The 16,592-nt window shown below is 35.5% G+C and overlaps 1 protein-coding gene across 1 annotated transcript in view; it reads left to right on the top strand.

The window, feature by feature from the left end:
* The window catches only part of ss (aryl hydrocarbon receptor spineless), a 296,589-nt gene extending 280,575 nt beyond the window's left edge, over positions 1-16,014 (top strand). Inside the window, exons 6-11 of the mRNA XM_089640585.1 lie at positions 11,755-11,964; positions 12,651-12,838; positions 13,388-13,494; positions 13,585-13,726; positions 13,844-15,040; positions 15,914-16,014. Of these exons, the coding sequence (XP_089496711.1) occupies positions 11,755-11,964; positions 12,651-12,838; positions 13,388-13,494; positions 13,585-13,726; positions 13,844-15,040; positions 15,914-15,983 (1,914 nt within the window). The 3' untranslated portion in view covers positions 15,984-16,014. The remainder of the gene's footprint in view (positions 1-11,754; positions 11,965-12,650; positions 12,839-13,387; positions 13,495-13,584; positions 13,727-13,843; positions 15,041-15,913) is intronic.
* The last annotated feature ends 578 nt before the right edge of the window (positions 16,015-16,592 follow it).

Below are 16,592 nucleotides of genomic sequence, written 5' to 3'. Positions count from 1 at the left end.
GTCGTTAAATATATTTTAATTATTATTTATTTTTAAACATTTATGTACGTATAAACTAGAATAAAATGCTTGAATCAAGAATGTTGCTTCGTTCACATTCATACAAATATTTGGTTCACTTGGTCGGACCATGTCTTCCTCAGGCGTACCCGACTTATTCCATCATTCGCTTCCGCGTCATATCTTTACAGTCGTTCGTTCATCCGCTCTACAAGCCATTACATTAATACTAGAATAAATCAATTATTGTTTTCAATCCATCGAGTTTAAAATTTCTAAATAGATTTTCGACAGCGTATCGAACTTGCATCTATTGTTTCAAGTGAAGTAATGACCCTCTCTTGTCTCTGATGCAGCAGTAAATCTCTCCTGGACCGGGAACAAGCTACTTTAATGTTACTGGGTGGAAAACAATACCAACCCACGTGAGTTTAACGGACCGGACACGGTTTGTGGGCGGAAGCATTACAAGTCAGACCATATTTGAAGTTGGGTGTAAATCTAGTTTTATTGATTGTCAATCGGATATGATAAGTCAAGTCCGGTGGCAGTTTTAATTATTGTGAATTCAGGTTAGATCAGCCGTTATCATAGGCTCTAAATTGTGAAATTATCTATATATTGTTTTACGTTAAGCAATGCCACCTCTTAAATTGACCTGTTTGAACCGTAATGCTCGTAAAGACATCGAAACTTGAACCGTGTACATGTGGAGTTTATAACCTTATACGATACAGCAATATAAATTGAAAATCATTTATAGTAATCCATATATCCATCATTAATTACACATACACTATGCACATCTGCCATTGTATAATGTGTTCGAAACGTTGGCTAAAGAATCAGGTAGCGCAACACGGCATAGTACCCCAAAAATAAATCTATATTAATATTGGCTATATTCATTTTTGTATATATATTTCCAATTCAAATCCAAAGAAAATGTATACATATTTTTTTCTTTTACTAGTGTAAAATTCAATTGTGAATATTTTTAGGCAGGTAAATTGAGTCGTAGGTTAAGTAATTTAACATGTCGTTTGCAGATATTTCACTAACCCTCAAGCCTCTGGCATATTTACCATTATATTTCTTCAAAAAGCTGTCAGAAAATTGGAGAATTCGTGTGTATTTCCGCATTGCAATAAAATCCAAAATAATAATAATAAATAAACTTAACGGATCCGAAAAATATAAACTGTTTTTGAAAGGTGATAAAATACATTATTTTCGAAATATTAAAATTTTGAATGCAAACATACAAAAGTTTAAAAATGGCTTACCTTTCGTTTTTTTGGCCACACGCTGAACTAAAATTACGGATAAAGAAAATAATACCCTTTTCATTAGACGAATGTACGAGTATTGTATACATTACAGTCACTTTTTGACGTTTCATATAAAAATAATTCATCAAACATTCACTAACTTTCATAGTTTTTTCTAATATTCGGTCGGAACCTTCCCTTTTATAGACGTGAACATTTAAATTAATTTTTTATTTTGTTATAATATTTTTTTACATTTCATAGTTATCCAGTAATGTTGGCCTCACTGGGTGGCTTACCCGTGCTGAGGCCTATTATTCTGTAGTTAACTTCTATATTTGAATATAAACGGTTTTCTCTTTCTAACACCGTTTTGATTATATTTCTCACTATGAGAGTAAGGGAGGCACAACTATTTCTATGAGACCGTATATGCTGTTGCGAAAAGTGAACAAATTGACTCTACGGGTAATAGCTGTTTGTTAGCAAAAGCTAACAAATTAGCCTGAGGAGTTCAAGATTCCATACATATAGGTAAAAATTGCATGCCTTCGGCGGGCACTCCATGTTTCAATTGTTATTATTGTAATTGTTATCATTGGAATTATTGTGATTGATTCAATTGTAATTTTTTTATTGTAATTGTTATTATTGTAATTATTTTTTTTTTTCCGATTTTATGTCCGGGTTAAATCTTCCCACAGGAAAAACCAAACCCTTCCACAAACTTTTCCACAAATGATCATCTAGTCAATCAACATTATGCAAGTGCATTATATAAGCAAACTAAATACAAAACAATACAAGAACAACACGTCAACTCATCAGAGATCAAATGGGAAAATAATTCACCGACACCAGATATTTTCATATCAGAGGGTTCGGCTCGGTAGAACTCCTAACAGGGCCTTTAAATCTTATTGATCTCTCAACATAAATATTTAAAAAATCTTTCGTAATCCTACATGTATTTAAAATGACTAAAAATTATTAATTGTAATTGTTACTTGATGTCAGATTCACAATGCAAGGACCGGGTTTCTACCACAAATTATTTATTTTAAATTAAATTCATAAAAAAACATAATTTTCATTACATTTAGGTAAAAGTTAGAAAGTAAACCTCTTGTGACTAAAATCCGTCCATTTCACTTTCCGGCGATGTTTGAATATGGAACGAAGTTGAAATGAGTTTAGGGTAGAATATATTTATTTCCTGTCAACAGCAGCACACGTCAGACCGGAAGTTCCGGTGCGCGCGGTGCGCCCTAATGGCGAAATAAACTACTTTAAGGGTACATTATTAAACCCCAGTAAGTAAAAACGATCAAATTTATTAAGGGTAGTTGATCTACTGAAAACTGTGAGACAGTTTTTTTTTACCTTTGTACTTTGTGATTTATGTTCAATTGGTAAAAAAATTATTTATCACAATGGTGTAATACGATCGGCAAATAAAAAAATATTAAAAAGTAAACGTTGCCCTTCAGGTAATTTTTCACACGGCATTATATAAATCCTCCAAGTACTAACATTATTATCATGACAATTTTGAATTCCTCCTACGGCTTACCTACCTAGCAGAAAATTGAGCCCGTGATTCGTCGCAACTTGTATCAATATTTCATAATAAATGTGTGTTCTTATCCAGAACATGCTTCCTAATTCTTAATTAGGAAGCAAACTAATACTATGTAATATGAAAATGTTCACAATTATCCTACGAGAAGTTACCGAGATTGGAGGCTTCCCAAAACAAAACTTAAATGCAAACAAAACAAGCGTGTTTTACAAACGATAAAACTTTATAATAGCCTACCAAAAGTCTTAAGGCGAAGCTTAGTGCTAAATCACTATTTTGATTAATCTTTATAACGAATTGGTGTACATTATGAATACCAAAAAATATGCTTTAGATAAATTAAAGGTTTTCCTATCGTTTCGCTTGGGTAGAATACAAATAAATAAATAAATTACTCAATAAAAAATATAAAACTACTAAAATTTTTTTTTCAATAGAAATGTATGGACGCGTAAAGGAAACAACTTAAAAATACAGTATTATAGCTAAGATTATCTGTGACAGTTTAACTTGATTAACTTTTTTGCTTTCTTATAAAATTATTTACCAAATAAATAAAAACCATTTTTGTAAATGAAATCGAACGTTTCTACGTCAAGCGATTTTAATCTTATTACCTACATTCGTGACAATATAAGGCATACCTAGAATGCACACATTTTTGGCTTGTAGCTTCCTCTTAAAGGAAGTCTCAAGTCTTGGCACTTTTCGTAGGATATGTGCTATACATGTAAAACCAATATTATTTTGGTCACATTACACCAATTTAACTTTTACACTCATAACATTAACACTCATCTGAAGAAAGATTCAAAACCAGAAATTAAGAGATTCATATTAAGCAATATTACATATGAATAACAATAAAGCATCTTTTTTCATACTCTTAATAAAGGGAATATTATATCGATTGTGATTTGGTAAAACCCCTCAAGCCACAAAATGAAATCTTTACAAGAGGCGATAAAAACAAATATTTTCAAATTCGCAAAACGAATTAAAAATCTTGAGCTCACGTAAAATGATTTTAGTAATATGATATAATTCACATAGATTTTTTTTTCGATTTGCACTCCTAATACTTATCGTATCTTCATAATTAAAAATACATAATAGCTTAACGGTATAGTTAAATCCATCCATTGTACGTAAGTAAAACGAATTAATAGATAGTTTGTGGTTTGTCGAATAGAAACGGCGAAATGGGTGCGTTGCGAGCAGAAAAAAATTGCGTTTACCTAGATATTTCAGTCAGAAACCCTGTGTAAATTTCATGAAATCAGAGTTCACTGTTTGAAGGTTTTTACTGCTAAAGATATAAGATTTTATTCTTTTAACCAAAACAATATTTTGCGCGGAATAATCTTTCGTATGCCTTTTTTACGTTGCCGGGAATCTTATCCCATAAAACAGACTTAATATAATACCGTTATGAGACTGTCGTCATAACCCGAAAACCTGCATATAATGTATCTCAGTTTAATTACCAAGCAAGGCTTGTTTTCGTATATTTAAAGGTTTTTTTAGTTCCGCTTGAAGGCCCCTCGCCCCTCGGAATAGATTCCCAACCCTTACTAAGGGTGGGTATTAATTGTCCACCCTGGAAATAATCCCCGAAGGTGCGGTATTCTAATTTTTCTGCGCTCCTGGTATAATAAAAGGCTTTAATCTATAAAGAGGGCAGATAGTTGCTATGTTATTTATACACATGAATTATTTCACGGCGTAGCTAAAAATATTAAATACAGAAATGGAAAAAAAATCGGAAATTATGTAAAAATAACGCATATTGATGTTTTAACAGATTTTAATAGTTCAGCCTTAAAGGATTTTAGAATTTAATTATCATGTTGAAAAGTTCCTTCAAATGGTTATAATATTATATATATTTAAAAAAAATATTTATTGGTTTAAAGAGGTATAGTTATAATTTATACATATTATAAGTGTACCTCTTTAAACCATTAAATATTTTTTTAAATATTACAAAGTTTTTTTTTAACGTCATAAACAGTATCGTAACACACCTTTTTTTAGCAAACGCTCGTGTTAAATGTAATTAATTATTATTTTAACTATATTTAGAAAAATAAACTATAATTTACCAACATTTGTCGTGAAAAATTATTAGGGAGAGAAAAAAGAAGTAAGCAGAAATAATGATATCTAATATTATTTTCGAGAATTTTGATATTATTTTAAAAGTTTAATAATTGAAGAAATACTTCTGAATTATATTTTTAATTATATTTTTTAATTTAACGTAATTTTTTGTAATCTTACATCTGTAGGTAATTGGTCAAAACATTTCAGTATACTATATTTATAAAATTGTTGGTCTGTGGTGGTGTTGCAGCACGTGGAAACGTGCAACGGTGATTATAGAACCATGCGCATTTGGTCTGTTGCTGTTCGAAAAAAGTGGTTTTCGTTGTTGAAAGAATCTTTATAAATGTTTAAAAGTGATGTTTTTTTTATAAATGATTAGCAGAGAAGGGATTTTAAATTCTTAAAATAATCTGATGGTGGGGTAATCATATGGCTTATTTAAAATGTTTTTGATTAATATTCTCTGGATGATTTCTAAAGGCAAGAGAGAGGTTTGAACGCACCTCCCCAGCTAACAATTCCGTATTGCCATAAAGATTGAATCATTGAAAAATATATGGTTCGTAATAGCTTAAGATTTAAAATATTTCGTTTTCTAATAAAAATGTACATTAATTTTCTTAACCTTTCTATTGTTGCATTGATAAGTAATTTCCACTTGATGTTACTGACTAAAATTACACAAAGGTATTTAACATTAGTTTAAACTGTGAGGACATTTATACTATATCCGTTAAGATATTTTATTTTGTATGTAAATCCACCTTTTATAGCCATTGTTGATTTAAACCGCCATTGTGGCAGTACTGTGCATTAGGTTAAAACCTAAAATAATACACAAAATATATTTTTTAACATGTAAAGAACTTTTATCGTCATAAACACTTTGTATGGAGAAAATGTATAGACCCCAAAAACGTTTACATGATCATCAAACATATTCTCTTTTCGGTTGTCTATGATATGTGATTTTGCATGATGTGAAATATTACTGCGCAATGAACTCAAATTTTATTTAAATCCAAGTGTAATTTTCAAAACTGGAACTGATAGTTCCGACAAGCGATAAAACAGATATCTAAATAGATTTTAACTATTAAAAAAATTCTTTATTTGAAATATTTACGTGTTTGGTTTAAATTAATCGATTTACCTGGCAAGTCATTTCGAACAAATAAAATTTTATTAGAAAGGCCTAGAGAAGACACAAGTTTACACGCACAAAGAACTATATTAAAAAATTGCACATTGCACGATTTACAATATTTTAACCTCCATTACTGTAGATAATATTATATTTATTAGACCATTCTAAAATGCAAATAAAAAAATATGTATTATAAATAAAATTGACTAAATTTGTCCTTGAAACGCAATGAGAGTCCAAAAACGGTACAATTATAATATCCCGTGAATTTTCACGGGCCTTCGCTTGTTTATAAAGTAATAAAAGAAAAGCGTTCGACTTGGTTCGTCGGTTTCACAAAATGGTAACATAGGTACAATAGTTCGATATGTCATAAAATAGCAAAAAGAAACATATTTACGTAAAATAAAAAAAAAAAGATTCCAACTCAATCAAAATATAAACACCCTTAAAAATAAGTAGAATTTCCCAAGAAACTAATTCTCATGAGAGAGGTGTACCGCTTTAAATATACACTTGTTTATATTCTAATGAGAGAGGTGTACCGCTTTATATATACACTTGTTTATATTCTGATTGTCAAAACTTAAGTAATAAAAATATAAATACAATAATTGATTCTAATTTCTGACATAACAGTGATCCTAAAAATTTATTTGCTTGCAAACGTAATAAAATTATTAGCGGAGTCGTATTAATAGCACCATGGCACGAACCGTGAATTATCATTGACTTATCGCCAACTAGATTGTCAATAAAGCATTTAGGCAGTCGTCAATAATTGGGTCTACGGTAGCACAAAAGTTAAGTTAAAGTTATCTACGCTAGCCACTTGTACTAGCATGTTTCATGTTTTCAATTATTAAGCTTCCGAAGCTCTAACGAAGCTTGCTTGGTACGAAAGCTCGTAATTTTCGGACAACAGGTCTAATAGGGTTGTCAAAATTTATTTGAAAAATATTAATTTAATACAGAAAAGATAAACATTCCCTTGTTACGAATAACCTGATAATATTTAATAAAACTTATACTACAATCATTATAAGCGGAAGTTGTTGCTCGTGCAATGGTGGAGGACTTAGATAAGAGAGGAATTGAACTCAGGATGCCTGGATGGGAGCCAGACGTATTAAGCCAACTTAGTCACCAATCGGTCAAATCAAAGAGAGTCGAAGATTTACAAAACATTTATTCAGTTTATTTTTTTATATCGTTCAATAAATTGTGAGATCTTTTTCTCTTATTGTTTTTATTGTAATATATATCGAATCTATATACTATATAGCAGTGCTCCGCAACCGGTGTGCCGTGGCACACTGGTGTGCCGTGAGCCGGACACAGGTGTGCCACGGTCAAATTCAATGTATTTGACATTTTACAATATTTCATTATGTACCTATTTAATACACAATCACAAAATATTTTTCATAATATTGTCTATTTTTGATTGTCTGCCGATACTGTTAAAAGACGTATTCACAATATATTAGGAACACTGATTAGAAAACTGTTATTGGCTGAAAAATTTGCGCTTCAGATCGACGAAACAACCGATATTAAAAATAAAGCACAGTTGATAGCTATTGTACGTTTTGTTGACGAGGACTTTATTAAAGAACATTATTTATTTTGTAAGGAGGTTCAAAACGAACTACCGATGAAGAAATTTTTCAAGTAACCGATGATTTCTTCAAAATATATAATATGAAATGGAGCAATTGCATTGCTGTTTGCACGGATGGCGCTGCGGCAACGACGGGTAGTAAAAAGAGTTTTGTCTCTTGTGTAAAACAAAAAAATCCAACGTTACAATTTACACACTGCTGCATACATCGCAAAGCATTGTTGGTCAAAAATTTACCGGAGGAACTTTTGAACACGATGAATGAATGCATTAAAATCGTAAACATAATTAAATCAAGAGCCCTAAACTCGCGAATCTTTGGAATACTCTGGGCAGAAATGGGAGCCGAATATGAATTATTGTTTTATACTGAAATTCGTTTGCTATCCCGAGGCAAAGTTTTGAATAGATTGTTTGAGCTTCGTCACGAGGTGTGTGAATTTCTTTTAAATCAAAATATATCCAAACTATTTCAGCACCTCGATGATAATTCCTGGATAGCCAAACTTGCATACATGGCTGATATATTCAAGCATTTGAATGAACTTAATAACGAACTATGGCAGAAAGAGTTGCAAAAAGGATGTTTGGAAATGTACCAAAGGACCAACAACAAGTACAATTGAAAACAAACAATTAACTGTGGATCTGGCCCAACAACATTTAAGTATGCTTCAGCAGAAAATTGGTCAGTATTTTTATTCCATTAATACGGAACAATACGATTGGATTCGAAATCCTTTTGCAACCAATGCAATAAATTCTACAGAAGCACTGCCTCTGCAAATTCGAGAGGAATTTACAGATTTAAATAATGACATGACATTAAAACTTCACTTCTCCGAAGATGCATTAGATGTTTTCTGGTTTTACGTTAAAAAAGAATATCCTCGCATTTCCGTCAAAGCATTCCATTTTCAACGACATATTTATGTGAGCAATGTTTTTCAACGCTTGTATTAATTAAAAATGATAAGCGGTCATGCTTAAAAGGTCTTGACCAAGAACTTCGGGTTGCGCTGTCAAAAATCGAGCCGAACATAAAACTTTTGTGTTCATTGAAACAAGCGCAGGTTAATTTAACAATTAATCGCTCATTAATTTATTATTATTTTATAATAATTATTAAGATTGCGTAAAAATAAATATATTAGTTATATGTATGTGTGTATACTTTTCAAATAAAAAAACAAGAAATTATTGTAAAATTTGTGTATCAATTTAATACCTATATATTTTAGCTTTCGGTGTGCCGCGGAATTCTGGGAAGAAATTTGGTGTGTCGTAGGTGAGAAAAGGTTGCGGAGCACTGCTATATAGGTTCAAAAATATGCTGTTTGGAAAGTATATTTAGAAGTAACTGACATATGAGTCCACCACTCCCACTGCGGTCGAAAGAGTCCTGCTGGATAGGTCAAAAGGTCTCCCTCAACCGGCCTCTCCGGATCCAGTGCAAAAGGCAGTAAGTGATCAAACGCACCCGCCGCCAAAACCTAGACAAACCTCACCCCATAAACCCGGACACCTCTGCTAAGTCGCCAAACGTAGCGAACCACTTGGGGTGACCAATGACAGATTTGTAATAGGTTCGGAACAAGAATGTCCAAATCATTCATTAAATTCTGTACACCCTACTATACGAACGCCATTGGTTCATTCACATTTATACATCGTCTCATACAGACTCTTCTGTCTTACTGACTCTATACATATTATTATGATGGGTATCTCTATTACACTCATTATTATTAAGAATTCACATTTCTCATTTCTGAGCACAAACTGCCTCCTGTTTTATATATTGTTTTAGTTTTAATATTCGTGTTTTGTCCTGTCCTGCTGTTATTGTTATTCTAAGTTTTTTCATCACTTTGTATAAACAGTGTATTTAGTGTTATAATATTAGATCTGTATTGGGTAAGGCACACTGTAGGAATAATTTTAAGAACCACTAATACTGAATTACCATTTTTTTGAGTTTGTTATATGAGTATTTAAGCGCACTTGAAGTGAAATGACACTAAACTGCGCTATATAAATGCCATGTTATTATTATTATTACTCAGAAAACTTTACGAAACCTGCCATAATGCATAAATCAGCCTCTCTGAGTCAAAGAAATGTATACACATCTCTGGGTACCGATTCTCCAATCCAGGCCGCAAGCAATCGCCGTTGAAAGTACATACATTGGTCAACTTTCATATTCTTGAGTCTTGTCGAAGGGACACACTTACATTCGCCAGACTTCGTAAGTAGTTCCACTCGAACTACGAGTGGTTCGACCTATGAATGACTTCATCGAGAATCGAGGCCCAGGGGTATATATAATGTTCAAATATATTTTTTTAATGTTTAGCATTGTAAAAGTGATTTAGTCTACATAATACCACATTCTAATTAGAACTTTCTGGCAGCCCTATTACGTGTAGGCTTCGTTAAAACCTGAATACATCAGGGTTGCGGGTGAGTGGGGAGAGAATGGGGGAGAAGTGGTGGGTGGTGCGTGCCAAACAGGCCCCAGTAGCCAGTTAACACGTGGGCCGCTAATCGAAACCGAACTTCATCATTCATCGTCAATTCATTCAAGTCAATCTGCCAACCATCCAACTTACTCGACCAAACTTTATTTTACTTTTGGCAACCCTATTTTATATTTCTTTGGAAGTTCTTTGGATTTATTATAAATTAATATTAAGAAGTCATGCTGTGTAAAATTAGTTATTCTTGATCGCAGGCGAAGGCATAGTTAAGAAATGATTTTTAAAATTGTTCATTGTTCGAATGGTGTTCTCATTTGACTGATGTGGAAATATAAAGCAGATAAACAGGGAAAAGCGTAGGAGAGAATACAATGCGCGAATGGATGGAAGAAGAAATCGGGCATGGCACGATCAAGTGAATCAAAGCAATCGAATTATATTAGGAGTCGGATTGAGAGAACTTGAGTTTCCGTATCAAAATTTATAGTTCCCTTTGAAGTGTTGTGTATATATCTACATAAGTCACCATTATTATACCTCCTTCATTGCAGAGCGTGCCGTACCAATTTGTTCATGAACTCACCCGTGGAGAGAGCCACGTATTTCCTAAATGTAGTTGATCAAAATATGTTTTTCATTTCCTACAAAGCACTTACAGAGTTTTTTGTCACTGCAAATACATTGTATAAACAGTACAATTATAACTAGACCCCAATCTGTGATGTTATATAAAAAATGTACAAATTTAATAAGAAAAATAAAAAAAAATACTAAATAACAACACACACTTAACACAAATAATTATTCCAATACACCAACCTAAATTCCTCGATACAGGTTCTCCTAGAGAGGTTTTTCAGGTTTTCAAAACGAGAAAACATAAATAAATTAATTTAGTCACCTGTTCACATTACACTTCATAACCGATTCTTTGCATTATTGTACGTAGAAAGCAATAGTAGTAGTTCTGTGTAGAACAGTAGACCTCGCGTTCATTAAGTATATTGCTAATTTTATTTCACTCAACAAATCAAAACAAAAAATTTCTTCTGAAGTCATTAGATTTGTAAGTAGGTACTCAAATAACTATGTATGTAATTATAAACAACATATTGTATGTAACTTTTTTTTCATTTCAAATAAGTATTTTTTTTTTCCAAAAAACTCAATGACAATAATTCTTTTTTTAAACTTTCTTCAGGTATGTTGGTACCATAATATTGAAAAAATGCAAATGTGGAAGTTCAAGTTTAAGACGATTTCACAGTTGAAAAAAGAATCTGTACTATTAAAACAGCCACCATCTTGAACCGAAAACAGAACATAAAAACAAATTTACAGACAGATGAAATGCATAACGGTTCAGTCAAATCAGAACTTCGGTACTTCGCTCAGTCAATTAAGAAAAAGATTTTTTTCGATTATTATTATTAATTTAGATTTTTGGCTTATATTTTTTGAGAAAAATAATTGCCGAATCGTAAATGCATGGAGTTTAATAATTAGTAATATTAAAATATATTTTGTTTTTGTTTTAGTCTGACATCGTCCACCAGTCCGTGTACGAGCTGGTGCACAGCGAGGACCGCGAGGAGCTGCAGAGGCAGCTGATGTGGAACTCCTTCCTGCCCTCAGACCGCCAGGCCGCCTCCCTGGCCGAGGCACTCCGGCCGGAGTACTGCCAGCTGCTGGAGCGGTCCTTCACCGTGCGCTTCCGCTGTCTGCTGGACAATACCTCCGGATTTCTGGTGAGTCATCTCAACAGTCAAACTACTTATTGTCCTCACGGTCGAAGTACTGACAGCTGCTTCCACCGTGCGTTCCACTTTTCACCGTGTCTGCTGGATGATACCCCCGGCTTTCTGATGAGTCATCTGAAAGAGCGCAAAAAAATAACCTTTGTTAATTACTTTAGGACCTCAAAAGATGTGACAAAACACCCAGCTACTTGATCAGTGGAGATTTCCAGGCCTCGGTCATTCTGGGTAAACAAGCAGATAAATGAACAAAGTAAACAGATTGTTTGTTGACTTTGAAACAAGAGATTCCTTAAATATATAGACAATCCACAATAATTAGTGATAAGAAGCTTTATTGCGTACCCAATCGATTGTTACTCGAAGATTGGACTGTAATTTTTATAGAGAAAATAAGATTGAACAATCGTGTTTATCACAAGGATAAATAGGAGTGGGAAAGGAGGTCTTTACCTTATGAATGTTGTGACTTGAATTGGAAGTTCTGGTGTTGAATGTTCTAGCAGACACAATATTGGCCATCATGATAATGTCATTTATTTAATTAGGTACATGATATTTTGTGTTCGTATGTGTTAGTATGAACTGAAGTACTAAATAGTGTCGTTTAATATTTTTAATATAAATATTTTTGATATAATACTCAATAATGTTAATGTTATATTGTATCGTTACAGAGATTGGACATTCGGGGCCGCGTGAAGGTGCTTCACGGGCAAAACCGAAAGACGGAAGAACCTCCGTTAGCGCTGTTTGCCATCTGTACCCCCTTCGGCCCACCATCACTGTTGGAGATTCCGCAGAAGGAGGTGATGTTCAAGAGCAAGCACAAGTTGGACCTGGCTTTGGTGTCCATGGACCAAAGGTTTGTACCAAAACTAACATTTAAAATTCGATTTAATCAACCTTTCCAAGTATCTACATTTTTGGCCACCCATACGAGGGTTTTCTTCTCTGGCTCTGATTTTGATCTACCTCTTGGACGTTTCTACTGAAGCATCCACCTGGCTATGATTATCGTCGTTCTGTATATATTTTACGATCATTCTCATCAGGGCGTAACGTTCCAGGATGGGTTTTGATCTCCCCCACAAATGACTTTTCTACAATGGATCCAGGATCAATAAATCCGCCTTTAGTTCTCATGTCATTCCATCCTGTTGTAAACCTCTTCCACGTAGTAATTCCACCCCTCTTTCTTTGCTTTTCACCGAAATAACCAATTTCGTCACGATTTTAGATGTTGAAACCATTTTACAACTTTCTTATCCGAGAATTGTTCGACGCACCGTTCTCAATATTCATTCTCCCAATTATTGACGTACTTCCAAGAAAATTTTGTTAATTTCGGCACAAAGTATTACATTTATGGATATATAATACAATTATCGAGCATGTTTTTCAATTTTTTCAGAGGAAAGTTGCTACTTGGATATTCTGACTCGGAACTGGCTAACCTGGGCGGGTACGACCTAGTGCATTATGATGATCTTGCGTATGTTGCAAGTGCTCATCAAGAATGTAAGTATACCCCAAACTACACACAATGCATTCATCGCCATTTTTCTTTACCAAGTAGTTATTGAGAACAATTATATATTTCTGTTGCAGTGTTGAAAACTGGTGCTTCCGGCATGATTGCATATCGCTTCCAGACCAAAGAGGGCCTATGGCAGTGGTTACAAACTTCTTCCAGGCTCGTTTATAAAAATTCCAAACCTGATTTCGTTATAAGTACACACAGGCCCCTCATGTAAGTGTGCTGAATTACGTACTCATTCAAATGAAATAAATTCAAACATGTAACTATGTTTAGGTATCTAAGGCTTCCACAATTAATGTTTTAATATTTTGTCTCATTTCCTTTCAGGGAGGAGGAAGGCCGTGACCTCCTCGGTAAAAGAACGATGGACTTCAAAGTAAGCTATTTAGATGCTGGATTGACTAATTCATACTTCACCGATGCGGACCAACTGGTGGGAACCGGACCCTTGGTTGGGCCAGGAACCTCGCCTAGTGGGGCCCCTCCACAGAGAGTCAACCGTCGGTACAAAACTCAGCTCCGGGACTTCCTTTCGACCTGTCGGACCAAACGCAAACTTGTTACTGCTCCAACTCCGACAACTCCTACGCCTACTTTGAACTCGATGGCCGCTGCGGAGTACATGTGCCCAGATTCCTCGAGTGCTGCTGCTGCAGTCGCGGCAGCTTATTCTAATCTCAACACAATGTACCCCGCTCCTTATGCTACAACAGCAGTCCCAGGACCAGCAGATAATGGTTTGTCCTATATGGGGCACTCTACAAACTTCCAACATTCCCTCTACCCGCCTACGGCTATCGATAACCGCTTCCTCACTACCGATAACCTGTTTCACCAATACCGTCCTCTTGGGACGTACTACCCAGAATATCATACGGCAGCAACTTCACCGTACGTCTCAAATGGATTCTTGGACATGTCGCCACGAGGTACAACGTGCTCCCTTCCAACGTACGACGCTGGAGGAACGCCGACGCATCACAACTATCCGATAGCCAGCAAACCTTCCGTTATGCAGATGGAAGATAAGATATATTCCTGCCAGCAGATCTTGGACCCATCTTCTCCCGGGAAATATGCGACGTACGCAGACAACAGAGGATACACGGTAGCAAACGTAGCAGTAACTTCCCCTTACTCTGTAAGTCCGGTCAGTCACCCAGCGCAGCCCATGACGCCCAACTCCCAAATCAAAATGAGCAAGAACAAGCAGTCGCCCCACGAAGAAGGGGCTATGTCCTCGTCTAACTCAGAGGGCCGATCTCCGGTGAACATGAACGGGATGGTGACCCCCAAGATGGAGGAGCAGAAGGGCGGGAGTCCCGTGCAGTACGGCGAGGCGCCCCGGCAGACGGTGCTGATGTGGGGGGCGCGGTCCCCGGGCGGGGGCCAGGCGGGTGCGGGGGGCGCGGGACCCCCCTGGAGCTCCCCCGGGGGCAGCCCCCCCCCGCCGCCCCCGGACCCGCCAGAGGTATGGCCCCCCCCGCACCAACACCAGTATTACCATCCCTACACTGCCTCACAGTGAGTCACACTACACTATTGTTTTTTACCATTTTTACTAACATTACTTATTATTTATTATTTCAAGGGCATGAACGCGTAGGTAACTAATCAAAAATTAGCCAATGGAAAAATAGGCATTTGACACTGGGTCGCGCGGTTGCGAACTCGATTCCCTTGGAATGAAACACTACTGAGTGTTTATATTTTATTTTTCACGTATTATAAGACTTCTGATATTATTTTGTTTGCATTTTTGATAACCAAAATTAACAAAAATCATAAAAAAGTCACCATATTTACAAAGAGGACATTGAGGAGTTACTTTATGGTAAAAGTTTTTAATTTATTATTTAAATGTGTTCAGGTTAATTATTTCGGATAGACATTTTTAGATCACAAAAATTTCTAAAAAATGGCATATTTGTTTTTTTTTTAAATTTATAATTTGTCTAAATAGTTAAATTATCAATAAAAATTATGAAAACATAAAAAATAATTCTGAAAGTTTGACAAAAAATTTGGGAATCATATACATTATATGCTAGATCATATTATTAAAAGGGAGATCGCCGTTGAATTTTTTCTGTGTTATTTTTCATTTTCGCTTTGCTACTAACAAGCACAATAAATTAGTGTTGCAAGTTTTATTATAATTTTATTGCATGATCGACAAAATATTATGTAAGAAATACGTAACATTTCAAGATCAGGAAAATTCTCGATGATGTCATAATCGAGCGAGATTCATAATAGAATCTCGTTAGAATATTGTTATTATATGGGTATCTACTATGTTTTTGCTTTTTATATATATTTGGTAGAAAAATAATTAAATTATCAATAAAAATGCAGAATAATAGAATGTTCCTCTTTGTTGTACACTGATTTCAGTACAGCGGGCAACGGGGCCAGCCACACGATCGGCCGGACCGGAGTCCTCTGCTGTCCATCTCTGAGGTGACCAACACACTGCTCAACCAATAGCAATGTGCCCCCACACACAGGTAAACTTTATTCCCCTGTAGCAAGCAAGCTGCCTTAACTAGCTGTGTACCCCAGACGCATATCGGCCGGACCGGCGTCCTCTGCTGTCCATCTCTGAGGTGACCAACACACTGCTCAACCAATAGCAATGTGCCCCCACACACAGGTAAACTTTATTCCCCTGTAGCAAGCAAGCTGCCTTAACTAGCTGTGTACCCCAGACACATATCGGCCGGACCGGCGACCTCTGCTGTCCATCTCTGAGGCGACCAACACACTGCTCAACCAATAGCAATGTGCCCCCACACACAGGTAAACTTTATTCCCCTGTAGCAAGCAAGCTGCCTTAACTAGCTGTGTACCCCAGACACATATCGGCCGGACCGGCGTCCTCTGCTGTCCATCTCTGAGGTGACCAACACACTGCTCAACCAATAGCAATGTGCCCCCACACACAGGTAAACTTTATTCCCCTGTAGCAATCAAGCTGCCTTAACTAGCTGTGTACCCCAGACACATATCGGCCGGACCGGAGTCCTCTGCTGTCCATATCTGAGGTGACCAACACATGGCTCAACCAATAGTA

Source organism: Hesperophylax consimilis, chromosome 15, assembly GCF_061612785.1.
Source record: "Hesperophylax consimilis isolate HC1 chromosome 15, BYU_Hcon_1.0, whole genome shotgun sequence".
Taxonomy (NCBI): Eukaryota; Metazoa; Arthropoda; class Insecta; order Trichoptera; family Limnephilidae; genus Hesperophylax; species Hesperophylax consimilis.
Note: the sequence above shows the minus strand (reverse complement) of the source record. Positions and strands in the feature narration are given on the sequence as shown.